The sequence below is a fragment of the Diceros bicornis genome, chromosome 34 (genome assembly GCF_020826845.1).
Source record: "Diceros bicornis minor isolate mBicDic1 chromosome 34, mDicBic1.mat.cur, whole genome shotgun sequence".
Classification (NCBI taxonomy): Eukaryota; Metazoa; Chordata; class Mammalia; order Perissodactyla; family Rhinocerotidae; genus Diceros; species Diceros bicornis.
This window is the reverse complement of record NC_080773.1, coordinates 21,195,692-21,222,855: the sequence shown is the minus strand read 5'-3', so window position 1 is coordinate 21,222,855 and position 27,164 is coordinate 21,195,692. Positions and strand designations below refer to the sequence as shown.

General features: G+C 47.8%; 1 protein-coding gene across 1 annotated transcript; it reads left to right on the top strand.

Annotated features, from left to right (window-relative positions):
- Positions 1-17,985: 17,985 nt before the first annotated feature.
- On the top strand, positions 17,986-20,581 carry LOC131397618 (MHC class I-like protein MILL1). The gene is made up of 4 exons (XM_058530715.1): positions 17,986-18,223; positions 18,610-18,741; positions 19,865-20,143; positions 20,261-20,581. Exons 1-4 carry the CDS (start codon positions 17,986-17,988, stop codon positions 20,362-20,364), a joined length of 753 nt encoding a protein of 250 aa, XP_058386698.1. The 3' UTR covers positions 20,365-20,581.
- The last annotated feature ends 6,583 nt before the right edge of the window (positions 20,582-27,164 follow it).

The following is a 27,164-nucleotide window of genomic DNA, read 5'->3' as shown; positions in this document are numbered from 1 at the left end:
CCAGCCCCTCCTCTGTGTGACTGCTCACTGCTCTGCAAGTACTGCAAAAAATTCACATGCTCTCCTGATTTATGGCCTCCACTTACCTATGTACTCCCCAATAGCTTGATAAATTAAAAACTTTGTTCTATGAGTTTCTCTCCAGGAACAGGCAGACCACAGGCGGGATACACCCCTACCATGTATCCATTACAGCTGACAAAAGAATGGAACAAGGTGATCCTGGAGCCCATCACACCTGAAGACCAACATCCCTGGACCCCCTCCTTCCTGCCTATTTTCCTATATAACTGCCTCAAAATTCTGTAATCTTTGAAGATGGGCCTTTCAGACATTAGTCACCTGTCTTCCAATTTGCCAGCTAACCTAATTAAGCTTCATTTCTCCATCCCTAACTCGTTGTTATTAATTGGCTCAGATCACGGCGAGCAGAGCAAGCCCATTGCTCAGTATCAAATGCTGGCACCCCAGGCAGGATGAGCCTCTGCCCGTGCCTAGTGGACTTGGAGGAAGCTGTTTGGGGATTTTTTTCCCCTGCAGCTGCCAGACGGCTTTTTCTTTTCCTTTTTCCTGCCTGGGGAATTCCCTTTGTGGCTTCCTCACTTGCTGACTGCCTCTAAAGCTTCAGTGATCGGGAATTCAAGGACAGGATCGTACGCTGACGAGCTTGTGTCTGCAGCTAGGTGAGTCGTCCGGAATGCGCCTCCCGGGTACTGTATTCTTTTATTCCGTGTCTGGGGGCCTTGGGCAGGCCAAGGTCCATCTGGTTTAGGCGCCATTGTTTAGGGATAAAGGAAGGAACAGACTGCCTAGTATATTATCTGGAAGACGAGTCTCTGGTTTTTCTGTTGTGCGCACGCCTGTATGGTCTGTTCTCCTGTTGAGGGTGTGTGTTGTTCCACTAGTCTGTGTGCCAGTTTCTCTCTGTGTCAGAATCCCTCAGCACACTTTCAGTGCTTCTTACATCATCTGTGGGGACGTGAAGTTTGCAACCTTTACTGTCAAGTGTCAAGCCAGAATTGCATGCCTCAACGCGGGCACTTCTGTTTCGCTGTGTTAACACCTGGGCGGAAACCATGAGAGCACGGCCCCACCATCTTTTCGCCCTCTTTGTCTGTCTTGTCTGGCACCTTCTTTCCTGTCATTGTGTGGAAGTTAGGTTTGGGCTTAAAGTAAGCTGGACTTGGACTTCCTGCAAAATAGAGACTTTCTGCCAGGCACCTGACCTCCCACACTGGTGTTGGGAAATTAGACCTTACCTCTTGCCTCTTTGGCTTGTTTACCACTGCTGTGAGAACTGTACACTTGGGCAATGTGGGATTTAGATAAGTCCCATAGTTATCTGGACACGCAGAGTCAAGCCTTGCATCCTTTTCCTCGTCCATTAATTGTCAGACACACACTTTATCGCCATGGGCACCACTCCGTCCATTCCAAAAAAAAAAAGGGCCCAGCATGTACTAGGGTACATGCTGGCTCATTGGGCTGATTTCAGTTATGAGCCAATGACAAAGAAAAAGATGATCTTTTACTGTAATGTAGCCTGGCCCCAATATACCCTGGGCTCAGGAGAAAAGCAGCCCCCAATTGGGTCACTCAATTATGATACCATCTTGCAGCTAAAATTGTTGTGCAAGAAGAAAAGAAAGAAAGACAAAATCCCCTATGTTTAAGCCTTTATGCTGCTATGTCTAGATCAGGGAAGAGGGCACAATGGACCAAAGAGTCCCCCGCTCCTCCTCCTCCTCCCCTTTGCCAGGCGCATGGCTTGTCCAGGGGAAAACGCCTGAAGGATTGCCAGCCTTAAGAGATGGACTCTCCTTCTCCAACCTGGCAAGGGACACAATTCAGTCAGGCGGCCCTTCCCTTTCCACTGGGAAAATAGCCCATAGGTATAAATGGACAAAGGCAACTTGCTGGCTTCATTTGGATGCACTCTCCTTTCTCTACCTAGGGTCTTTTTAATTGGAAAAGTTTTATATGCCTGAATGCCCTGTTCTCCTCTTGGGACCAAACCTTCTGTGTAAACTCAATGCTCAAGTCACTTTTGCTCCAGGCCAGCTGGAGGTTCAGGTGCCGCCAGAACAATCATCCTTTTGGTTCCAGATGGCCCCACCAGGTGTTCAAACACCTCTTCCTGGCCTGCTGCCACTGGAAATCTTCAAGGACGTAAGACAGGACCTATGGGCAAAAGGGAAGCCTGGGAAAGCAAAGAATGTCCAGCCAATACATATAGCCCGAAACAATATCTGCTAAAACAGGAGGCTTAAAAGGGCATTCAGCCAGTGCTGCAGAAATTCCTGGTGGCAAAATTAATCAGACCTGCTCAGTCACAATATAATACTCTTATTCTCCTGGTCAAAAAAACAAAAACAAAAAACAACGAATTCAGAAAAATATCCCTTTGTTCAGGACCTTAGTGCCATAAATAAGGTGGTTGAGAACCTGTACCCGGTGGTACACAGCCCTTACTCCTTGCTGACAAACATTCCAGGTGAAGACGGCTGGTTTTCAATTTGGACTTATAGAATGCATTCTTCTGCATACGGCTCAAAGAAGAATCACAAGTCTTTGCTTTTGAATGGCGCGACCCAGACACTGAGGCCACTCAAAAATATTGCTGGACAGTGCTCCCCCAGGGCTTCAAAAAGTCCTGTACACTATCTGGGGAGGCTCTAGCTAAAGACTTGAGCCACTTACAGTCACAACAAGAATTGCTGTTACAGGACATGGATGACTTGCTGATAGTGAGCCCAACTTACGAGCAGTGTCTGGCCAACACAAGAAAGACCTTAAATCATTTGGCTGAATGTGGGTACAAGGTCTCACAAAAGAAAGCACAGATCTGCAAACAAAATCTAGATACTTAGGGTTGACATTATCAGAAGGCCAGAGGGAACTGCTGCCAGACCAATAAAGGGCTAGAGCACGCCTGACCCTCCTACCACCCTGCAACAGGGACGAGGATTCTTGGGCATGGCTGGTGTCTGAAAACCCCTCTATGAGGTTCTAAAGAGGCTGGACTGGGAGCCACCAGAATGGACAAAGGAGAGTCAGGTAGCCTTTGATACCATCAAGGCAGAGTTCATTTCAGCCCCAGCTTTGGGACTTCCCAACTTGGACAAGCCCTTCAGCCTCTATGTACATGAAAGGCAGGGAATAAACTTGGGGGCTTTAGTTCAAAAACTAGGCAGGACCCCCTGGCCAATGGCTTATTTTTCCAAACAATTCGATCAGACTGTCAAAGACTAGCCCCCTGCCTCAGGGCAGTGGCTGCTCCCTGTGACATCCAGCAGGAAGCTGAAAATTTCACCCTGGGCCAACTCACCATGGTATATGTGCCACATCGAGTACTCACATTTTTGGAGTAAAAAGGGGGATTCTGGCTCACTTCAGGAGGGATGGACAAATACCAGGCCATCCTTGCAAGTATCGTCCTCCCTAAACCCAGGCACCTTACTCCTTGAAGAGACATCAGAAGCCTTAGAACATGACTGCTTACAAGTTATGGAGACAGTGTCTTCTAGGTGACCTGATTTGTTGGACTGTCCGCTGGAAGAACTGGACTTGGGACTCTTCACAGACGACAACAGCTTCATGGGTTAAGGTAAGAGATGTGTGGGATACGTGGTCATAACTTTACAATAAACTTTAGAGGGTAAAGCCCTACCCCCAGGAACATTGGCTCAAAAGGCAGAAATCATCCCCCTCAAGCATAATATTTTTTATACTGAGTCATATCATAGCTGTTATTGTTTCAAAAAGATTCTTTGGGCTAAAAATGACTTGAAAAATTCTCCTTTGACATCCATGAAGTAATTTTTTCCTTCGTTTTCAGTATTTTTGCTTTTTTTTTCCTAGGACCAGAACATACTTATGTCTTGATTTAACCACAAATACAGACAGAAAGATTGGGGAGGTAGATCAGCTCTGCTGAGTGATAATCCTCTTGTTCATTATCTTATATATATATATATAAAAATATAGAACTTCTATAAGGCCTGAAGTGAGGAAGAATACAGTTCTCTGCTTCTCTGGCAGGGAAGGCTGAATCTTCTACACATAAATCAAGTTCAGCCCCAGCCACCACTCCAGGGGGGCTACGTCCCCAGTGGAGAGAGGACTGTGGGAGGACCCAATGCTGCTCCAACACCCCCAGGACCTCCGAGGCTATCAGGCCCTCGCCCACCTGGAGAGCCTGAGAGAAGACAAACTCCCTGCTCTCAGGGGCCAGCGGATCCAGCTGAGGATGCGCAGCACTCGGTTCTGAAGAATTTGTAGGAACTGATGGGACAGGGGGCTGCTCTGCTCTACAGGGACTGAGAATCCGGCCTCAGTGATGTACCTCCTTCTTCTCCAACAGAATCAGCTCCACATGCTCCAGGGGGCGATCGAGGGACTGTCCACAAGGATGGCCAGCTGGCCCTGCAGCCCGATTCTTTCATCCTAGGCCTTACATTCCCCTGGGGACCTCTGGTTGATTATAGGTATTTTCATACACTGCCCCCGCACACACACACCAGTATCTAGTCTTTCTTTTCATGTTGTCACAGACTTAGAGGAGGAGGTAACTTTAAACTGGACTTTTCTAAAAGTGAAAGCAGAACAACAGTGGAATGACCCTGGTAATAAGATTTTGGGTCATTTGGGTTTGAATATGTGATCCTTTCTCCAGAGCTGGAATAGTCTGTTCTTCTTGGCTCCCAGCCAGACTGGCCTCATCTTAGGGCCTCCACTAAGGAGTTGAAACCTAGATGTCTCCCTCCCTCTAAGTCAAAATCCCAGAGAATGAGGAGAAAAAAAGGAGAGAAAAGGTTTCCCTCTCCTGAATGCCTGGGGCCTGAGGCCTGAGATCTGGGCCCACATCCTGGGACTCTCCACTTCTCCAGCTGATGGACCAGCAATGGGTCCAGAGGAGACCCCTCACCCACCCACATGGGTGTGCCTCTCCGACAGTTCAGTCACAACTGAGCACCTAAGCTAAGGCCAGGGCAGGACAGCCACTCAGAGAACAAGAGGAAAGTTCTCTTCCTTGTAGGAACCAGGGATAGACTCAGTGGGAGGACCTTCCCACCGAGGTCAGTACCTGTATTCTCCAGGAGGCCCCTCCAAGAGGCCAGGTATCTCCAGAGTTGGGCAGGACAAGTCACACGCAGGAAAGTCTTAACCAGATCAGCCCAGGGGCCTTGGGTCTCCCAGAGCTTCTTGATGTGCTGGGCTGAGGGCGTGGTGACCGTCCAGGGGAGGGTCTCTGAGTTGAAGGTGAGGAAGTCCTGGTCTTGCCCATTGTAGCCCAAGCGCCAGGAGCCTCCAACACTGAGGTCTCCCTGGAGCTCACAGCCCAATGTGGCCTGGAGGGACTGAAGGCCTGGCCCACCCCAGGCAGCGACCTGTCACCTCACTGTCTCTGAAGCTCTCCACCCAACAGGACTCCAGTGCAAAAGGTTATGTCGTCTCCTCCACCCAAATGTGAGGAACCGGGTGCAGTCTCTGGGGGCCTCACCTCTCTGTGCAATTCTAGCCTTGCTGTGCCCTCCCCTCCCCCAGCTGTAGGATAAACAGGGCAGGGACCAGACCCCGACCCACGTGCCCCTGGCTCTGACCCCAGTCACCTGAGCCCTGGCCCTGCTGGCCCATGATCTCTGTCAGCATCTGTCTGAGCTGCCACTCCTTCTCCTTCAGGTCCTTGGTCTCTCTCTCTCCCAGGTCTCAGCTCCCAGGTCCATCTTGATCCCTAGACCCGGGGCTCTGCACTCTGGCTCTTGCCATCATAGCGCAGGAAGAGCTCATCATCAAGGTACCCCAGGGCCAGGAACTGGGGCTTCCCAGGCCTGTCCAGGGACAGGGCCATAAGGTCATAGCGGAGAGTGTGGGTTCCTGAGGGAGGAGGACATGTGGGTGATTCGCTGGCCAAGTTCGAGGTTTCTAACAGCTGCCTCTGTCTTGAGTCATTTAATCAGGCTATTCTGTCCTGACACATCCCAGAGGTGAATGCGAGGAACCAAGCAGAGTGTTTTGTGATGGACAGGATGAGAGGAAGAGAGGGTCAGGCAAAAAGATTAGGGTGGAAAGAGATTAGAGAGGCGTTAAGAGGGGGAAGAGAAAGCAGAAGTATATTTGGGCAGAGAGACGGAAGCAGACACGACTGAGCGATCATAGCTACACAAGGCAGGAAACCGGGAAACTCGAAAAGGCAGAACAGAAATCTCCCACAGTCTTTCAAGGACCAAGAACACAACTGCCAGGCTCTCAGCTGAAACCTCTGAAGGTCACATGCGGATTACAGAATCCTACCAGAACTGTGACCTTGTGCTGACCCAGGTCGATCCTGATTGAATTGAGGCGATAAGGCCCTTGTATGCTCTGTTCAACCGAAGAAAAGAATAAACCTTTCTGGGTGGAAAATAACATCAACTGAACCCAAACTGGTGTATGGTAGGCAACGTGCAAGATTCAACGTGAATTTGTTGACCTCCAAAGAGGAAGGAAGGCAAGACTGGTGTGGGGGGAAGAGGGAGAATCTCCCTCTGCCCTTTCCCTTAAGGTTCTTCTGGCTGGCCAAATAATTAATGAGACAGGTTAGCAGGAGAAAATAATACCAAGTTTAATAACATGTATACATGGGAGAAAGCAGGGACACTGCGTTTCTCAACACAATAGCAGAAATTCTCGTCTTAAATATCATTTTCAGCCAATGACAAAGGAGGATTTTGGGGGTGGGGGGAGTCAGTTACAGGAGATTACCACTAAAGCACAGTAAACAAGAGTAAGGTTATTATGTAGATTTAAGGCCTCACCTTCCACATTGATAAGTCACTAGAAATGAGCTCATCCCCCTCTCTTCTCAAAATAGAGAGCGGGATACCTTTACAAATGGAGATTTCCCTTATAAATGTAAATGATTGTCTGGCAACTCCTCGCAGGGTCATCCAGAGAATGTGCCAGAGAGACAGAACTTCTGATAAGAGGGGCTAGTTGGTGCCTTTCCTATTGTAACATTTACCCTACGTTATCTTTACAGCCATCATGATAGATCTGTTCCAGGCAGGAGCTACCATGTCAAATTCTGTAGGCAGTTAGTGGGGGAGGTCAAATGTCCCTAGAGAAAACAACCAAGGTAAAGAGATAGATTTCAGGGTGGCCAAATCTTGATCTCCTACACTGGTAATCAAGAAATATAGAAGATCCCAGAGAATTGGAGCCAACCTGCAAATGATCCCAACGTTGGTATTAGCAGAAAAAATTTTAATATTAATATGTTTAAGAAAATGGGCAACATATTTGAAAGGAAAGAGGATTTCACCAGAGAACTGAAATGTATAAAGATAAAATGGGAATTCTAGAAATGAAATACATAATATCTGAAGTTTTGAACTCACTGGATGGGATCTGCAGCAGATTAGACAGAGAAAAACACGATTAGTGAGCTGGAGGACAGGAAAATGGAATATACAAAAACAGAAGCTTAGAGAAATATGAAATGAGAAAAAGGGAAAGCTAAGCATAAGTGACATGTGTGACCCTCTCATCTGTATCACTTGGAGTTTCAGGAGAGAAGAGGGAAAATGCAACCCTGGCATTATTCAAAGAGACAATAGTCAAGAATTGTCCAGGACAGATGAAAGACATCAACACCAGGTTCAGGAAGCTCTAAGCTTCAGGCAGGATAAACAGAAACAAAGCCCCCTGAGAACATCATCGCCAAAATACTGAACAGCCGAGACAGAGAGAAACATTCAAAATAAAAACACCCAACGAAAATAAGACATATTAATTTTAGGGAGTGTTTTACAAGAACGTGAGAGCTGACTTCTCAACAGAATTGATGGAAAGCAGAACACAAAGAAACAACATCTTCCAAGCGCTGAGATAAAATCATCACCACCTCACAAATCTATAGCGAGGAAAAATACTATACTGGAAGGAAGTCAAAAAAAAGATGGTTTAAGAAAAGAAAAATGTGCATAGTCGCTGCTATCAGGTCTGCACTAAAGGAAAAGCCAATGGGAGCTCTTCAGGCAGAGGAGATACTATCCCAGAATGAAAGAAGTAAACGCAGGCAGGAAGCCCAAAGACCAACTGTGTGAGTATTTCTGATGAATATTGACGGAGTAGAACCAGCATTTTCACGTTCTGTGGAATTTAAAGTATATGTACAACTAAAGTTTATGACAACAGGGCCGGCCCGGTGGCGCAACCGGTTAAGTGCGAGTGCTCCACTGCGGGGGCCCGGGGTTCGCCCAGTCCGATCCCGGGCGTGCATCGACGCACTGCTTGTCAAGCCACGCTGGGGCGGTGTCCCATATAAAGTAGAGGAAGATGGGCACGGATGTTAGCCCAGGGCCAGTCTTCCTCAGCCAAAAAGAGGAGGATTGGCAGATGTTAGCTCAGGGCCAATCTTCCTCACAAAAAAAATAAATAAATAAAATAAAGTTTATGACAACAATAATGTGAGAGTTTGGGGTGGTGGGAAATGGAGTTTAAAGGTCTAGCAATATCTAGGAATTCTTAAAAGTCATAATTAGTACTTGACTACAATACTAATTGTATTCTCTAAAACGACCACTGTGAGAAGAGTAAGAGATGTACAATTAACAAATTAATAGAAGAAAAAAATGGAGTATTGAAAAAGCTAGATATCCAAAAGAAGGAAAGAAAAGGAGAAAAAAAGGAACAAATAGATTAGCTGAATAGAAGATATAGAGTGAGATGGTAGATATAAACCCAAACATAACAGTAATTACATTAATGTGAGTGTACCAAAAACTCCATGTAAAAGAATCAAGTCATCAGACACAATTAAAAGAAAAAAATCACAAAATCAAATTATGTTGCTTATAAGAGTCACACAAAGACATCGGAAGACTGAAATGGAAAGGATGGAAAAATGATATAAACGTAAGCTCTAACTAGAAGAAGGTGGCATAGTTCTGCTAACATCAGATCAGGTTTTAAGACAAAAAGCATTTGGGGAGTAAAGAGAGGCCCATGCAATGGGAGATTTCACCATCATAAATCTGTATGTTTCCAATTACATACGTTTAGAATACATAAAGCAAAATTAGCAAAACTAAAATGAGAGACAGATCCAAAACACTTCGAGAGATGTTAACACATCGCCCACAATAACCAGAGAACAAGCAGACATAAAATTCGTAGGGTACACAGTCTGGACCACAGAATTAACTTGACAGTCGACCCACACGGCACAGACGGCATTTCTATGTGCACGTGGAATGTTTGCCAAAATCAGCCACACAGAGACATGAAGAATGATTCAACAAGTGTCAGAGGATTGAAATCATTCGGAGTATGTTATCTGACCACTGTGGTAATAAGCTAGAAATCAGTTTAAAAAAAAGATATCTAGAAAACCCCCAATTGCTTGGAAATTAAACAGCACACTTGATATAGTCCATGGGTCAAAGAAGAAATCATCAGGGAAATTACAAAATATTTTGAACTGAATGAGAATGAAAACAATACATATCACACCTTGGGAGTGCAGCTGAAGTAGTGACTGGAGAGCAAGTAACAGCCTTAAATGCAGATAGTAGAGAAAAAGAGACTAAATAGTGAACTTCTCAACTTCGAGCTCAAAACATTAGAGAAAGAACATAAAATACATAACAAAAGTCAAAAGACATAATAAAGATAAAAGGAGAAATCAGTGAAATAGAAAATTACATACAATAAAAATGGACAAATTTCTCAAAAAAAAATTCGTCTTACCACAGCTGATATAAGAAGAAAAAGTTAATAATCCCTTAAATATTAAGAAATTAAGGCCATGATTAAATATTTCCCAGCAAGAAACCTCCAGGCCCAGATGGCTTCATTGATTAATTCTAACAAACGCTTAAGATTAAAACAATATTTACAAACTGTAGCAGAAGATGGAACACGAGAGAGCACCCCAGATACGTTTCATAAGGCCAGCACAAATCTGACGCCCCCCAAGACCCTCACCTGCCTCCCTGCCGGTCCACCTCCCCAGACCTTTACCACCCCCATACTGCAGCCCCTCAGCCTCCCGCCCCCTTAGGTGGACCCCAGATACTCACCATCCCCCACCATGGCTCCCAAATACCCGCTTCTCTGCTGATCTCCTTCCCGCTTCAGGAGGACCACACACAGACACACACACACACACACACACACACACACACACTCGCCATCCCCCTCAGTAGCCGTCCACATGCTCCTTGCTACTTCCCTCACTCACTGCTAGTTTCATCGCAGCCCCCCTCCCACACTTCCCGCCCCCACACTGCCTCCTCCAGACCCTCACCTGCCTCCCTGCCATCCCCAGAGACCCTCACCGTCCCCCACCACGGTCCCCAGGTACTCACCTGGCTCCCTGCGGACACCCCATCCAGACATCGCCCCCCACGGAGTGCCCTGGACACTCACCGCCCCCCTTTCCACATGTCTCCGGGGAACATTTACCGTCCTCCCCGCCCGCGCCTCCCAGCCCCCCAGACCCTCACCTGCCTCCTGCGGACCCTCCGTCCCAGGAAACACGGCGCCCACACCACCCTGTGGACATCCGCCAGACCCTCCCCACATCCCCTCTCCCCGCCGCCGGGCCCCTCAAACACTCCTGCCCCCTTCGGTAGAGCCCCCTGCAAGCGCGCCCTCCGCAAGTCCTAACATCACCTCTCCTCCCACCAGCCCCACACAAAGCCCGGTCCCCCATCCGCAGCCCAGGCTCCCCATTCCCTACCGCCCACCAGGAGCTCACCAGTGCAGGACCCCCGAGACTCCTCCAGTAGCAGGAAGCTCTTGTAGGGAGGCTTGATTTGCTTCACAGATGCAGCTGGTTGTGTCTCCTTAACATAAAAACAGTTAAAGGCTTCCAAACCCACCCTCGAGTCTCTCGGGGCACTGGTCCTTCACAGCCTTCGTGGGCAATTTGAAAGCCTGTGGTTCCAACATTCCCTTTCATTTTCCATGTTGTAGCAGAAGGCCCAGCGCACCTTACTCTGCGTGTTAACGGTAAGTCCCTGAGCCTCCCAAGGACCCAAACTTGCCATCAGCTTTGCCCAGGACCCCAAGTCTGTGCTTCAAGGGTCCCAGATTCCCTCTGTTCTGGGGAGGCTGCAGGCGGGCCTGGCACCCAGCCTGGTTGTCTCTGCCATGAGGAGGGTGAGGTGGAGCCTGGCGCCAGGGCGAGAGAGAGGAGCCCGGTGCCCAGGACAGGGTGGGGGTTGGCGTCTCTGGGGAGGGAGGAGCCCAGCTGGAGCCTGGAGCCTGGTCTCTCAGGGTGGCTGAGTCAGGCTCTGAGGCAGGAATGTGGAGGGAGAGGGAACAGGGCAGAGGGGTCAGAGGCTGTGCTGGAGGGCAGTGGCTGGTCCTGAGATGTGTGGACACTGACAGCCACTACTCAACAGCATTGAGGCCTTGGGGTCAGGCCCTGGGTTCAAATTCTGCCTCTACCCCTCCTCAAAGTGTCAAAAATGCCCCTTTACAGATAGCTCTGAGGGGGGATGACCTTATCTGTGGAAACTCTTATCAGTACGAAAGAAGAGGACTTAAATCTACATACTCTTGATTACTATAATTTCTGTCTCTTCAGCCACATTCTCTATAGGTGGCCCTGCAAAGAACTGTCTGACAGACATTTATATTTCCGTCTCCATGTGAATTCTCTTCTTCTCCTCTGAAATCCCACCCCCCCCACCGGTAACATCCTCCTTTGCCTTTAGCTGAAGATAGCATTTAAGATGAAAATCTCCACCACTTGTTGAGAAACTCAGTTTCCCTGGTTTCTCCCACGTATACGTCTTATTAAACTTGGTAGTATTTTCTCCTGCTAACCTGTCTTTTAATTATTTGGCCAGCCATAAGAACCTTAAGGGAAAGGGGGGAGGGGGATTCTCCCTCTTCTCAGACACGTGGATGGATGGATGCATGGATGCATGAATGGATGCATGGATGGACGGATGCATGGATGGATGGATGCATGGATGGATGCATGGATGGATGGACGGATGGACGGATGGATGGATGGATGGATGATGGATGAAAGCACTGTTTTCCACGTGTGTCTGACTGGATGTTTGCATCTTCCCAGAATTGCTGCCTGAAATTCTTTGCAAACCTCTTTCTTCCAGTTGTCTCCCCCACCCCTGTGTCCTCCTCATGTGAAGTTTCTGCACAGCTGTGCCCCGTGGGCCCCCCTGCTGGGGAAGGGTCGCAGCCTCCCCTTCTGACATGAGATGCATCTCTCTCCTCCCCACCCCATCACCATGAATGTGGCCCTGAGGGACTTGGGTGATTTCTGGGCCTGGAGGGGTCTGCCCTCAGGGGCGTCCACTTGCTCCTGTCACGTTGGTCTTGAGGCCTGAGGGCTGTGGAGGCCCCTCGAGGCTCACTGTCGGCTTCCCTGGGCTTGCAGGCCCCAGACGCCTTCCCTTCTCACCTGCACAGCGCCCCCTACTGGAGCTCTTTCAGACCCCCCAGAATCCCCTCCCCTGGGGCCCCCCACACACCAACACACTCACCAAGCAACAGCATCTCTGCCACGTTCCTTCTGCAGCCTCCTCCCTGACCCCCTGACCTCCACCAGGCCCCAGACCCTCCCTCACAGCAGGATCTTGTCCCAAAGACCCTTTCCCAGGGCCCCCCAGCTGGACCTGGTGATGGTGAGACCCTCCCCACAGCAGTAGGATCTTGTCCTGGGCGAGACTGCAAGTCCCTTCTCTGCTCACAGCCTGCCTGCCAGGCTCACTTCCCTGGAGGAAAAGCCTCAGCCCTGTTTGTTGATCTCCTTAGGGGGCTGGGACCCTCCCACTTCCTTTACCTAGGGGAGAAAGAAGAGGAGGAGGGGCTTAGTCTGAGGGGAGGGGTGGAGGGGTAGGGAGACCAGAGTTCCATAACTCAGCTTGTGGGGAAGGGCCTTCTCAGCTCCACACACAGCAGACCTCACCCTGTTGTGGGATGGGGTCTCTCCTCAGCAGGTGCAGCCACAGCTGGGCCGACACAGGGCAGGGACTCAGACGGGCCTGTGGGGACAGAGACCCTGAGCACCCGGGACCAGACTGACTTCAGCCCCTCCACCTCCTCAGCCAGAGGGAATCTGAGACCCTTCAAGCACATACTTGGGGTCCTGGGGTGAGCTGATGGTGAGCGTGGGTCCTTTGGAGGCTCTGGGGCTCGCCATACACGCAGAGTAAGGTGGGCTGGGCCTTAGGCTACAAGATGGACAATGAAAGGGGATGCAGGAAACCACAGGCTTTCAAATTGCCCACACAGGCTGTGACCGACTGTGCCCCGAGGCACTCAAGGGTGGGTTTGGAAGCATTAACTGGTTTTATGTTAAGGAGACACAACCAGCAACCACCGTGAAGCTAATCAAGCCTCCCTACAAGAGCTCCGCCCATGACCTTGCCTTAATTTTCTCAGGAAGATCCCTTCAGGAGCAGATGAAGCGTCGTTAGGGGAATCTGCGCTGTGTGCAGAAGCGCGTTTTCCAGCTGAGCCTTCGCAAGTGAATACCCGCCTCTCTCTTTTTAATATTCATTACCAAACCCATAAAAGATCCTGCTTCCTTTGGCTGTGATTCCTCGTGGCCTCGTATTTGCTGCAAATACACTTTACTTTGTGAGACGACTTCCACTGGTGTAGAGTCTTATTTAACTCACCAGGAGGCGAGCCCACTTGGTTTGGTATCAGGACCTCTGGACAGGAATGGGGTTAGTGTCCCCCGGGGTCCCCAGACCCCTGAGCCGCCTGCTGCTCCTGTTGCTGCTGCTGGAGGAGTCGCGGGGGTTCCCCCCTGGTGAGCGCCTGGGCGGCGGTGGGGGATGGGGGAGTGTGGGTGCGGATGGGGGACCGGGCTTCGTGTGGGGCTGGCGGGAGGAGAGGGGACATTAGGACTTGCGGAGGGCGCGCTTGCAGGGGGCTCTACCGAAGGGGGCAGGAGTGTTTGAGGGGCCCGGCGCGGGGAGAGGGGATGTGGGGAGGGTCTGGCGGGTCCTCAGGGTGGTGGTGTGGGCGCCGTGTTTCCTGGGACGGAGGGTCCGCAGGAGGCAGGTGAGGGTCTGGGGGGCTGGGAGGCGCGGGCAGGGACGACGGTGAGGGTTCGCCGGAGACACGTGGAGAGGGGGCCGGTGAGTGTCCGGGTCACTCCGTGGGGGGCGATGTCTGGATGGGGTGTCCGCAGGGAGCCAGGTGAGTGCCTGGGGCCCGTGGTGGGGGACGGTGAGGGTCTCTGGGGATGGCAGGGAGGCAGTTGAGGGTCTGGAAGAGGCAGTGTGGGGGCAGGAAGTGTGTGGAGGGGCTACGTTGAAAATAGCAGTGAGTGAGGGAAGTAGCAAGGAGCATGTGGGCGGCTACGGAGGGGGATGGTGAGAGTGTGTGGGGGGGGAGTCCTCGTGAAGGGGGAAGGAGATCAGCAGGGAAGCTGGTATTTGGGAGCACTGGTGGGGGTGGTGAGTATCTGGGGTCCTCGGAAGGGGGCGGGTGTCTGAGGGGCTGCAGGATGGGGGTGGTAAAGGTCTGGGAAGGTGGGCCAGCAGGGAGGCAGGTGATGGTCTTGGGGGGCACCAGATTTATGCTGACCTTATGAAACATATCTGGGGTGCTGTCTCATGTTCCATTTTCCGCGACCGTTTGTATAACATTGTTTTAATCTTAAACGTTTGTTAGAATTAACCAATGAATCCATCTGGGCCTGAAGTTTTCTTGCTGGGAAATATTTAATCATGGCCTTAATTTCTTAACATATAAGGGACTATTGACTTTTTCTTCCTATATCAACTTTGGTAAAATGAATTTTTTTTGAGAAATTTGTCCATTGTTATTGTATGTAGTTTTCTATTGCACTGATTTCTGCTTTTATCTTTATTGTGTCTGACTTTTGTCATGTATTTTATGTTCTTTTTCTAATGTCTTGATCTCGAAGCTGAGAAAGTTCAATATTTAGTCTCTTTTTCTCTAATATCTGCATTTAAGGCTGTTTTGCCCTCCAGTCATTACTTCAGTAGCACTCCCAAAGTGAGATATGTGTTGTTTTCAATCTCATTCAGTTCAAAATATTTTGTAATTTCCCTTATGATTTCTTCTTTGACTCATAGACTGTATCAAGCATGCTGTTTAATTTCCAAGCAATTGGGGGTTTTCTAGATATGTGTTTTGAAAATTGACTTCTAGCTTATTACCACAGTGGTCAGATAACCATTCAGATTCTGAATGTTTCAATCCTCTGACAATTGTGGAATCACTCTTCATGTCTCAGTGTCTGGCTGCTTTTGGAAAACGTCCCCTGTGGGCATAGAAATGCTGTCTGTTCCATGTGGGTCAACTGTGTCAGGTTAATTCTGTGGTTCAGACTGTGTACCTTCTGGATTTTATATCTGCTTGTACTCTGGTTATTGTGGGAGAGGTGTTAACATCTCTCGAAGTGTTTTGGATCTGTCTTTTTAGTTTTGCTAATTTTGCTTTATGTACACTAAGGCTGTGTAATTGGTAACATACAGATTTATATGGTGAAATCTCCCATTGCATGGGCCTCTCTTTACTCCAATAAAGCTTTTTGTCTTAAAACCTGATCGGATGTTAGTAGAGCGATGCCAGCCTTCTTCTGGTTAGAGATGACATTTATATCGTTTTTCCATCCTTTTCATTTCAGTCTTCTGATGTCTTTGTGTGACTCTCATAAGCTACATAATTTGATTTTGTGATTTTGTTCTTTTAACCTTTTAATCTGATAGCCTTATTCTTTGACATGGGGTTTTTAGTTCACTCACATTAATGTAATTACTGTTATATTTAGGTTTATATCTACCATCTGGCTCTATATCTTCTATTTAGCCAATCTATTTGTTCCTTTTTTTCTCTTTTTCCTTCCTTCTTTTGGATATCTAGCTTTTTCAATACTCCGTTTCTTTTTTCTATTAATTTGTTAATTGTACATCTCTTACTCTTCTCACAGCGGTCATTTTAGAGATTATAATCTGTATTAGTATTGTTGTCAAATACTAATTATGACTTTTAACAATTCCCAGATATTGCTAGACCTTTGAACTCCATTTCCCAGCCCCCCAAACTCTCACATTATTGTTGTCATAAACTTTAGTTGTACATGTACTTTAAATTCCACAGAACATGAAAATGATGGTTCTGTTCCTTCAGTATTCCTCGGATCTACTCACACAGTTGGTCTTTGGGCTTCCCGCCTGCGTTTGCTTCTTTCATTCTGGGATAACATCTCCTCTGCCTGAAGAGCTCCCGTTGGTTTTTCATTTAGTGCAGACCTGATAGCAGTGACTATCCACATTTTCTTTTCTTAAACCATCTTTATTTTGACTTCCTCCCAGTATACTATTTTTCCTGGCTATAGATTTGTAAGGTGGCGATGATTTTATTTCATCACTTGGAAGATGTCATTTCATTGTGTTCTGCTTTCCATCATTTCTGTTGAGAAGTCAGCTCTGATAGTCTTATAAAATGCTCCCTAAAAGTAATATGTCTTATTTTCTCTGGGTGTTTTTATTTGCAATGTTCCTCTCTGTCTCGGCTGTTCAATATTTTGGCCATGATATTCTCAGGGGACTTTGTTTCTGTTTGTCCTGCTTAAAGCTGAGAGCTTCCTGAACCTGGTGTTGATGTCTTTCATCTGTTCTGGACAATTCTTGGCTATTAATTCTTTGAATAATGCCAGTGTTACATTTTCTCTCTTCTCTACCTAAACTCCAGTGTATAGATGAGAGGGTGACACATGTCACTTATGCTTAGCTTTCCTTTTTCTCCATTCATATTTCTCTAAGCTTCTCTTTTTTTATATTCCACTTTCCTGTCCTCCAGCTCACTAATCCTGTTTTTCTCTGTCTCATCTGCTGCAGATCCCATCCAGGGATTTCAAAACTTCAGATATTGTGTATTTCATTTCTAGAATTCTCATTTTATTATTATACATTTCAGTTCTCTGGTGAAATCCTCGTTTCTTTCAAATATTTTGCCCATTTCTTTCTTTCTTTTTCTTTCTTTTTTGTGTGAGGCAGATCAGCCCTGTGCTAACATCTGCCAATCCTCCTCTTTTTTTGCTGAGGAAGACTGGCCCTGGGCTAACATCCGTGCCTATCTTCCTCCACTTTATATGGGACGCTGCCACAGCATGGTTGCCAAGGGGTGCCTCGGTGCACGCCGGGGGTCCGAACCGGCGAACCCCGGGCCGCCACAGCAGAGCGCGCGCACTTAACCGCTTGCGCCACCATTGCCCATTTTTTTCTATTTTCTTGAACATTACTATTACAATTTTTTTCTGCTAATACCAACATCAAAATCGTTTCATGTTGGCTCCAGTTCTCTGGAATCTGCTCCATTTCCTGATTACCAGTCTTCTATTCCTGCCTCTATGGACATCAACAAATTCAGTTGAATCCTGGCCGCTACCTACCATACACCCGCCTTGGCATTAGTTGATGTTATTTGCCACCCAGAAAGGGTTTATTCTTTTCCTTGGTTCAGTAGCCAATACAAGGGCCTTATCACCTCAAATCAATCAGGATTGACCTGGGTCAGTACAGGGTCAGGGTTCTAGTAGGATTCCGTAATCGGCACTGTGACCTTCACAGGTTTCAGCTGAGAGCCTGGCAGTTCCTCTCTTCTCAGTCCAGAAAGAACATGGGAGATTTCAGTTCTGCCTTTTAGAGGGCCCGAGTCTCCCGCCCTGTGCAGCTATGATCTCAGTCATTTCTGCTTCTGTCTCTCTGCCCAAATATACTCCTGCTTTCTCTTTCACGTCTTAAGCGTCTCCTATCTCTTTCCACCCTAATCTTTTTGCCTGATCCTCTCTTCCTCTCGTTCTGTCCATCACAAAATGCTCTGCTTGGTTCCTTGCACTCCCCTCTGGGATGGGTCAGGACAGAGCAGCCTGATTTAAATGACTCAAGACAGAGGCAGCTGTTAGAAACCTTGAACTTGGCAGGGCGAGTCACCCACGTGTCCTCCTCAGGAACCCACACTCTCTGCTACGACCTCATGGCCCTGTCCCTGGACAGGCCTGGGAAGCCCCAGTTCCTGGCCCTGGGATACTTTGATGATGAGATCTTCCTGCGCTATGATGGTGAGAGCCAGAGGGCAGAGCCCCGGGGTCTAGGTATCAAGATGGACCTGGGAGCTGAGACCTGGGAGACAGAGACCAAGGCTCTGAAGGAGAAGGAGCTGCAGCTCAGACAGTTGCTGACAGAGACCGTGGGCCAGCAGGGCCAGGGCCCGGGTGAGTGTGGGCAGGGCCAGGGGCACGTGGGTCTGAGTCTGGTCCCTGCCCTGTTTATCCTGCAGCTGGGGGAGGGAGGGCACAGCAAGGCTGGAATTGCACAGAGAGGTGAGGCCCCCCCTGAGACTGCACCAGGTTCCTCACATTTGGGTGGAGGAGACGACATACCCCTCTGGGCGGGAGTCCTGTTGGGTGTAGAGGTTCTGGGACAGTGAGGTGATAGGCCACTGCCTGGGGTGGGCCAGGCCTTCACTCCCTCCAGGCCACATTGGGCTGTGAGCTCCAGGGAAACAGCACCAGAGGCTTCTGGCGCTTGGGCTACAAAGGGCAGGACTTCCTCACCTTCGACTCACCAACCCTCACTTGGACGTTGGCCCTGCCCTCAGCCCAGCACATCAAGAAGCTCTGGGAGACCCAAGGCCCCAGAGCTGATCTGGTTAAGGATTTCCTGTGTGTGACTTGTCCGGCCCAACTCTGGAGATACCTGGCCTCCTGGAGGGGCCTCCTGGAGAATACAGGTACTAACCTGGGCGGGAAGGTCCACCCACTGAGTCTGCCCCTGGTTCCTACAAGGAGGAGAACTTTCCTCTTGTTCTCTGAGTGGCTGTCCTGCCATGGCCTTAGGTTAAGTGATGAGTTCTGACTGAATTGTTGGAGAGGCACACCCATGTGGGTGGGTGAGTGATCCTCTCTGGACCCATTGCTGGTCCATCAGCTGGAGAAGTCCCAGGATGTGGGCCTGGATCTCAAAACCTCAGGCCCCAGGCAGTCAGGAGAGGGAAACCTTTTCTCTCCAAGACTCTCATTCTCTGTGATGTTGACTTTGAGTGGGGGGGACATCTTGGTTTGAACTCCTTGGTAAAGGCCCTAAGATGGGGCCAACTTTGCTGGGAGCCAAGATAGAACAGAATATTCCAGCTCTGGAGCAAGGGTCATATATTCAAATGCAAATCATCCAGAGTCATTACCAGGTTCATGCCACTTTTGTTCTGCTTCCACTTTTAGAAAAGTCCAGTTTAAAGTTTCCTCCTTGTCTAAGTCTTGTGACAGAAAATAAAATGAAAGAGTGGATACTGGTGTGCGGGGTGGGGGTGGGTAGAGTGGGCAATGAAAACCCCTATAATCAGCCAGAGGTCCCCAGAGGAATGTAAGGCCCAGGACAAAACAATCCGGCAGTGGGACCAGCTGGCCATCCTTGTGGACAGTCCCTCCATCGCCCCCTGGAGTATGTGGAGCTGATTCTGTTGGGGAGGAAGGAGGTATATCACTGAGGACGGATGCTCACTCCCTGTGGACCAGAGCAGCCCCTCTGTCCCATCAGTGCCTAAAAATTCTTCAGAACCGTGTGCTGAGCATCCTCAGGTGGATCCGATGGCCCCTGAGAGCAGGGAGTTCGTCTTCTCTCAGGCTCTCCAGGTGGGCGAGGGCCATACCCCCTCAGAGGGTCCTGGGGCTGTTGGAGCAGCGTGGGGGCCTCCCACAGTCCTCTCTCCACTGGGGACGTAGCCACCCTGGAGGGGTGGCTGGGGCCGAATGTGCACGGGTCACTTCTAAGGGCTGGCTGGTTCCTGCTCTTGGTTTCTCTGCAGTGGAAGGAGGGAGCGTCTTGGCCTCATTGAACTCTGCTCTCTCTCCCCCCAGATCCCCCATCAGTGACTGTGACCCGCAGTAAGAACCTGCTGGGCAAGGTCATTCTGAGGTGCTGGGCTTTTAGCTTCTATCCTCGGGCTGCCACCCTGACCTGGCTTCGGGATGGGGAGCCCATGCACGAGGGCACCTTTGGGCCTGGGGCCAGCCTGCCCAGTGGGGATGGGACCTACCAGACCTGGGTGGACACTCGGATCCTCCCTGGAGAGGAGCAGAGGTTCGCCTGCCACGTGGGACACTGCGGGCTGAACACCACGGTTCCTGCAGTCTCTGGTGAGGAACTGGGGGAGTCCTCGGGGTCCAGGGAGCTGGAGGCAGAGTCTGTGTAGGATCCTCATGTGAAGAAGGGCCCCATGGGTATAATCGAAGCCCATTTTATGTGACCTCCAGAAACTCAAGGTCAGAGCGCTTCCTGTGCGGCTGCTCCTGCTGCGGCTCCTCTCGCTGTGTCCACTGTCGCTGCTGTGCTGTGTTTGGTGGTGGTCGAAGCCTAGACGAGGAAGCACATGGAGGATGTGAGAGCCCAGGAGAGAAGCACATGGGACAGTGAGGAGGACGGATCTGATTCTTCCCTTCGTGTTGAGTGGAGACAGCTCTCTTCTGTTGATAACAAGGCAACAGGCCACAAACAGAGTCCCTTATGCTAAGCCTCATGTTGTCACCAAAGCAAGATTTCACTCAGTGACAGTTTCAGCTGTCCCAGACACGGAATCTTAAACCCCTCAGCCAGGAATCTGCTCAGCACTAGTCAGGTCATCTGCTTGATAGGCCCCAGCCATCCTCTAAAGGAAAGTGACCTTGCAATAACCAAGCTGCCTTTTGACCTAACATAGCTTCCCTGTTCCTGCTCCCTTCTGCCTAAAAATCTCTTGCCTTGGACAGCTCTTCAGAGCTCTTTTCTGTCTGCTAGACTGGATGCTGCCCAGTTCATGAATCACTGAATGACGCCAGTAAGATCTTTAAAATTTACTCAGTTGGATTCTGTTGTTTAACATTTCCTTCCTCCAGGAACAGCAGAACAGACAAGCTGTCTCCTTCTTCTTCTTCTTTTTTTGCTGAGGAAGACTGGCCCTGGGCTAACATCTGTGCCCATCTTCCTCCACTTTATATGGGACGCCTGCCACAGCACGGCTTGACAAGCAGTGCATCGGTGCGTGCCCGGGATCCGAACCGGTGCCCCCCAAGCCTGCAAAGTGGGGTGCGCGAACTTAACCGCTATGCCTCCAGACCACCACTGACAAGCCGTCTTCTTGCTTACAGAATGAGGGGACCAGGTGTGTAATATGAAAACTGACTTAAAAGAAAAACCGAAGGTAAAGACTCAATCAACCCTTTATCCTGCCTTTCAAATTCACATAAGAGCTGGACCTCAGGTTACTCACTTAGTTGAGAAAGAGAGGTGATTTTTTCTTTTTCTTTTTTTAAAATTTTATTTATTTATTTATTTTTCCCCCAAAGCCCCAGTAGATAGCTGTATGTCATAGCTGCACATCCTTCTAGTTGCTGTATGTGGGACACGGCCCCAGCATGGCCGGAGAAGCGGTGCGTTGGTGCGCGCCCGGGATCCCAACCCCGGGCCACCAGCAGAGGAGTGCGCTCACTTAACCGCTAAGCCACAGGGCTGGCCCTGTGTGTGTTTTTTTTTATAGAAGTAGTATGAATAATAAAGATAGAAAACAAAGGCAGATTTACATTATTACCACTTTGTGAGTCTAGTGAATGAATGGATCTCAGCAGTAACCATCAAGGGCCCCCAACGTGGCCACTGGGGAGACAGCTGGATCTTGTGCGCCTCCTGGTGGAAGCACAGAACACTACGCCTGATGTCGCTCCCTTGATTACTGGAAACAGGAGGCAGTTTACTGGAAACAGAATCAAGTTCAACCACATGGTGGACAGGTCCTCGGCAAAGGCACAGTCTTTGTGGAAAACTACAGGAGAAACCACCTTGTTGCTTCACTAAATAAACTGTCAGGAAACACACAAACAAAAAAGATGGAGAGGGAATCGATATGAAGCCGGGTACCTGCGGGTTACTGTAAATATGCAACATGATTACTTTTCCACTTTGTTATGAAAAGAAGTCAATCTTGTCAATTTACTGTTTTCCTGTTTAATCTGAGGGGTGACTCAAGGGTCACAAGGATTGATGAGCTGTTTTACAGAAGAGGGAGAATGCCTTCAAGGAAGTTACCATCACCAGATAACCAGCCCCCAGCTGCCCTTGATGTCCAGAAGTCAGATTGCCCAGGGGCTCATCGGGAGTGACCCCTTCCTTTCTCTGAAACTCCTCCTGCCAAGCCCCTTAGCTCCATAAAACCCCCTGCTGCTTTCTTCTCTTGTTAAGGCAGATTTGAGGGAACCTATCCTCCTACCTTCTCATTTTGGCTGATTTGAATAAAGCTTTCTCCATCTCCAAACACTAATGTCTCAATGATTGGCTTACTGCACATCAGGCACACAAATTAAGATTAAGAGGTTTGGTATCAGTTTTGGTGAGCCAGCCCAGATTCTTGTGCCCGTGTCTGAATGGCCCTGGTGCGGGTTTGAGTGATCAGTGGCCCCCAGCAGCTGCCCAGGCTTCTTTGCCCAGGGGCCCTGCCCTGCTGCTCCCTCCTTCCCGCTGGTTTTAGGCACCCTCAGCGAAATGCTTGCTTGGAGGGGAGAAACGCATTATACTTGGGTCTGCTTTTGGTTTTGCATTTGTCGGGAGTCAGATTTTATCTTTGTGTGGGTGCATTTGTCTGTCTTAAGTCAGCTATAGGGAACACTAAATCGATCCCCCCCTTATCCCCTGAGTTATGTTCTCCATAATTGGGCAACTTTTAGCTATGAGCCCATGAAAAAGGAAAAAGGTAATATTCTTTTATAACATCATATGGCCACAATATTCTTTATACTCCAGAGAAAACCGCCAGATCATGCATCCTTAAATTGGATAAAGTTCTAAATTGGGAAAATTTTTAGAGAGCTCTCATCATAACTGTTTTATTGGTACCTATGATAAAAGACCAAATTAAAAAGGAAATACAGGGGCTGGCCCAGAGGCACAAGCAGTTAAGTGCATGCGCTCCGTTGCGGTGGCCCAGGGTTCGCCTGTTTGGATCCCGGGCACACACGGACGCACTGCTTGGCAGGCCATGCTGTGGTGGTGTCCCATATAAAACGTGGAAGAAGATGGGTACGGATGTTAGCCCAGGGCCAGTCTTCCTCAGCAAAAAAAAAAAAAAAAAAAAGGATTGGCAGATGTTATCACAATTTATTTAAATTGGCCAAATCTTTGTCACACATACACACAAAAAAAGGAAATACAGAAAAATAATGACTAGCCTTAAGACTCTGACTCAGGCTACAATTAAATTGAAAACATGTAAAAGTATAAGTGTTGATAAGATTATAAAGATTGAAATGTTTGAGCTAATTTTATATAAAGAGGTTGTATCAACTTTGCTTGAGTCTGTTATGAAAATGGACTAGGTCTGGATGGGAATGCTTCCCCCAACCAATATTATAAGACCAACATTTTTTTTTATTGATGTTTTAATAGTTTATAACATTGTGAAATTTGGGGTTGTATATTTTTGTTTGTTCATCACTGTATATATGTCTCCCTTCACCCCTTGTGCCCAACCCCCACCCCCACACTGTATGATCTCACTTAAATGTGGAATATAAACCAACACATGAACAGAGAAGACCGACATTTTTGATGAAGTGCTAACGAAAGCTATGAGTAGAGGGATAAGAGTTGATGGAATTAAGTGATTACAGCTCTTTTGCATGATTATATTATAAATTGTATGGTGGGGATAGACGTTGTGTCTCACTGGGGGAAACATTCCCCCAGTATTGACATTGTAAAACAGCATATAAATCTGCCCTTCAGATGATGTTAATCAAACCTACTAAAGGAAGTCAATATATTGACTTGCCTGAGCCCATACAGTGTGAGATATTTTTCTACCTCCAGATGGCATGGGCCAAATTAAGAGCTCTATTTAACTGGTTTAAAGTAAGTGATCTTTGGTAAATGAAAGCTTAAGTTCGTTGGTTTGATTGAAATAGGCATGTCATCATTTCCAGAGAGATTCTTGGAAAGGACTCTGACATTTACACTAGAATACTGGTTTCTGATGAACTTTCACATCATAAAACTGAAATAGCTGGGAAATTACAGAACTCTAATGGAGAAACTGATGATATCATGGAACTGCTAAAAAAAGATTAAAAGTTATGGGACTAAATGAACTGATGAGGATGAGTGTAATTTTTATGACTTTTTCATTTGAAATATTGCTGATTTTTTAATGTTTTGCTTTTTCAGATTTAAGAAAACGCTTTTCTCTTTTCTCTTAAGCTAACTATGGCTTATAGCAGTTTGCAAATTATATCTTTGTAAGCAGAACTCAAACATTCATCTTTTTCTCCCTATCTTATCCCTCCAGAATTTAGCAACTCTTAGTGAGTGAATATTCTTATTCTCATGGCAATATAGTTATTTGCATCAGTTCAACAAGAATCTGTTGTTCTTATAACAGGATACAGTTGGAAACATTGGTGATATTACCAAAGCTTAGACTGGAATGTCACATTTGAGAGAAACATGCATAGACTCAGATATGACCAAATGGCTAAGGGAGAAAGATTGACTTTATGAAATGAAGCCACTTGGAAATATTGGCCTGGTCCCTTGTTTACAGGGTTACCAGCAACCTTACCAGGTGAATAAAGAGGGTCACTTCCCTGGCAGTTGCAAAGAACCTCAGGATATTTTGGGGAATCTCAAGAGAAGAGAAGAATTCACCTAAATCTTCTTCTCACCACTTAAAGGGGCCCATCCACTTGGATGACAACTGGTTTTCAGGTCCCTGGTCTTTCCAAGTTTTCAGTAAAGCATGATCACCAGGTCAGAAGGCGTGTGGAGGGATATCAGGTGGATATGCAGACCTATGATGAGCAAACTCATGGACAGAAGTTACTACAGAGCTTAATGATTTAACATAATTAGTATCATAACGTTCCTTAAAACATCCAGAGATAGAATCCCAGGGGAAGATGCCTGAAGGACTCTCCCATAGAGCATTTTAAAAGGGCTAAACTTAAGTCCACTTCAGGGAGCTACTATAACTCTTAGCACGTCAAGCAAGGGCCAGTGATTTATCCCAAGTTAGTTGTGTTTCCTTATTGATTTTGCTAACGGTTATTTTCTTTGAAGGTGTGATTTTTTTTTTCCATTTTTTTCAGTTGATTGAGGTTTCCAAGCTGAGTGTAGTATTCATCAGATGTCTAAGCTTCTGGACACTTGTTGGGTTATTTGGGAGGCAAAAGCTGGTCCATTATCATTCTGTAAGGTATTAGGCAGATGAAACCTAGGGGTGATTTTTTTTATCAACATGAGAGTGACTTCTGATGATGTCTCAGTCCTAGTGGGAAAGGCTTCTACCCACCTGGTGGAGGTGTCCACAAACACCAAGAAAAACTTGAAATTCCCAGTTGTCCAGGGCATCTGGGTAAAGTCTGTTTGCCAGTCTTTAGCAGGCCAATTTGATTTATGCGGAGTGCCCAGATGTGGGGAAATGGAAGTGGTCTTGGGGTTGCTCTTTGCACAGGTTATGCAATTTTTAGTCACCTGTTTTATAGTGTTTTGGAGGTGGGGCCCTATGATGTCTTTCTGGATTCAACAGGTTCTCCCTCTGGGGGGCAGGGCAATGCATGGTAGCTCCCTGGGCAGGCTCATTAATAGCTCATTAAAAGCAGTTTTAAGACATTTAGGGCCATGTCTGATTTCCTTTTTTTCTGCTGTTAAGCGTCCCCTTTCCTTCCTGATTGCCCCATGAGCATGAACTACAGCAAAGGCATACCAGGAATCTGTGTATACATTTACTTTTCTCCCTTGAGCTAGATGTAGAGCTCAAGTGAGGGCAATGATTTCTGCCTTTTGAGCCAATGTTCCTGGGGGTAGGGCTTTACCCTCTAAAGTCTTTTGTAAAGTTATGAGCACGTATCCCACACATCTCTTACCTTAACCCATGAAGCTGTTGTCGACTGTGAAGAGTTCTAAGTCCAGTTCTTCCAACGGACAGTCCAACAAATCAGGTCACCTAGAAGACACTGTCCCCATAACTTGTAAGCAGTCATGTTCTAAGGCTTCTGATGTCTCATCAGGGAGTAAGGTGGCTGGGTTTAGGGAGGACGATACTTGCATCTGTACATTTGGATTTTCCAAAAGGATGGCCTGGTATTTCCCCATCCCTCCTGAAGTGAGCCAGCATCCCCCTTTTTACTCCAATAATGTGAGTACTTGATGTGGCACATATACCGTGGTGAGTTGGCCCAGGGTGAAATTTTCAGCTTCCTGCTGGATGTCACAGGGAGCAGCCACTGCCCTGAGGCAGGGGGCTAGTCTTTGACAGTCTGATCTAATTGTTTGGAAAAATAAGAGATTTGCCGGGAGGTCCTGCCCAGCTTTTGAATTAAAGCCCCCAAGTTTATTCCCTGCCTTTCATATACATAGAGGCTGAAGGGCTTGTCCAAGTTGAGAAGTCCCAAAGCTGGGGCTGAAATGAACTTTGCCTTGATGGTATCGAAGTCTACCCGACACTCCTTTGTCCATTCTGGTGGCTCCCAGTCCAGCCTCTTTAGAACCTCAGAGATGGGTTTTCAGACACCAGCCATGCCCAAGAATCCTCGTCGCTGTTGCAGGGTGGTGGGAAGGTCAGGCGTGCTCTAGCCCTTTATTGGTCTGGCAGCAGTTCCCTCTGGCCTTCTGATAATGCAAACCCTAAGTATCTAGATTTTGTTTGCAGATCTGTGCTTTCTTTTGTGAGACCTTGTACCCACGTTAAGCTGAATGATTTAAGGTCTTTCTTGTGTTGTCCAGACACTGCTCGTAAGTTGGGCTCACTATCAGCAAGTCATCCATGTCCTGTAACAGCAATTCTTGTTGTGATTGTAAGTGGCTCAAGTCTTTAGCTAGGGCCTCCCCAGATAGTGTTCGGGAGTTTTTGAAGCCCTGGGGGAGGACTGTCCAGCAATATTTTTGAGTCGCCTGAGTGTCTGGGTCGCGCCATTCAAAAGCAAATACTTGTGATTCTTTGAGCCGTACGCAGAAGAATGCATTCTTTATGTCCATACTGAAAGCCAGCCGTATTCACTTGGAATGTTGGTTAGCAAGGAGTAAGGGCTGGGCACCACAGGGTGCAGGTTCTGAACTTATTCATGACACTAAGGTCCTGAACAAATGGATATTTCTCGGAATTCGTTGTTTTTTTTTTTTCTTTTTTTTTTTCTGAGC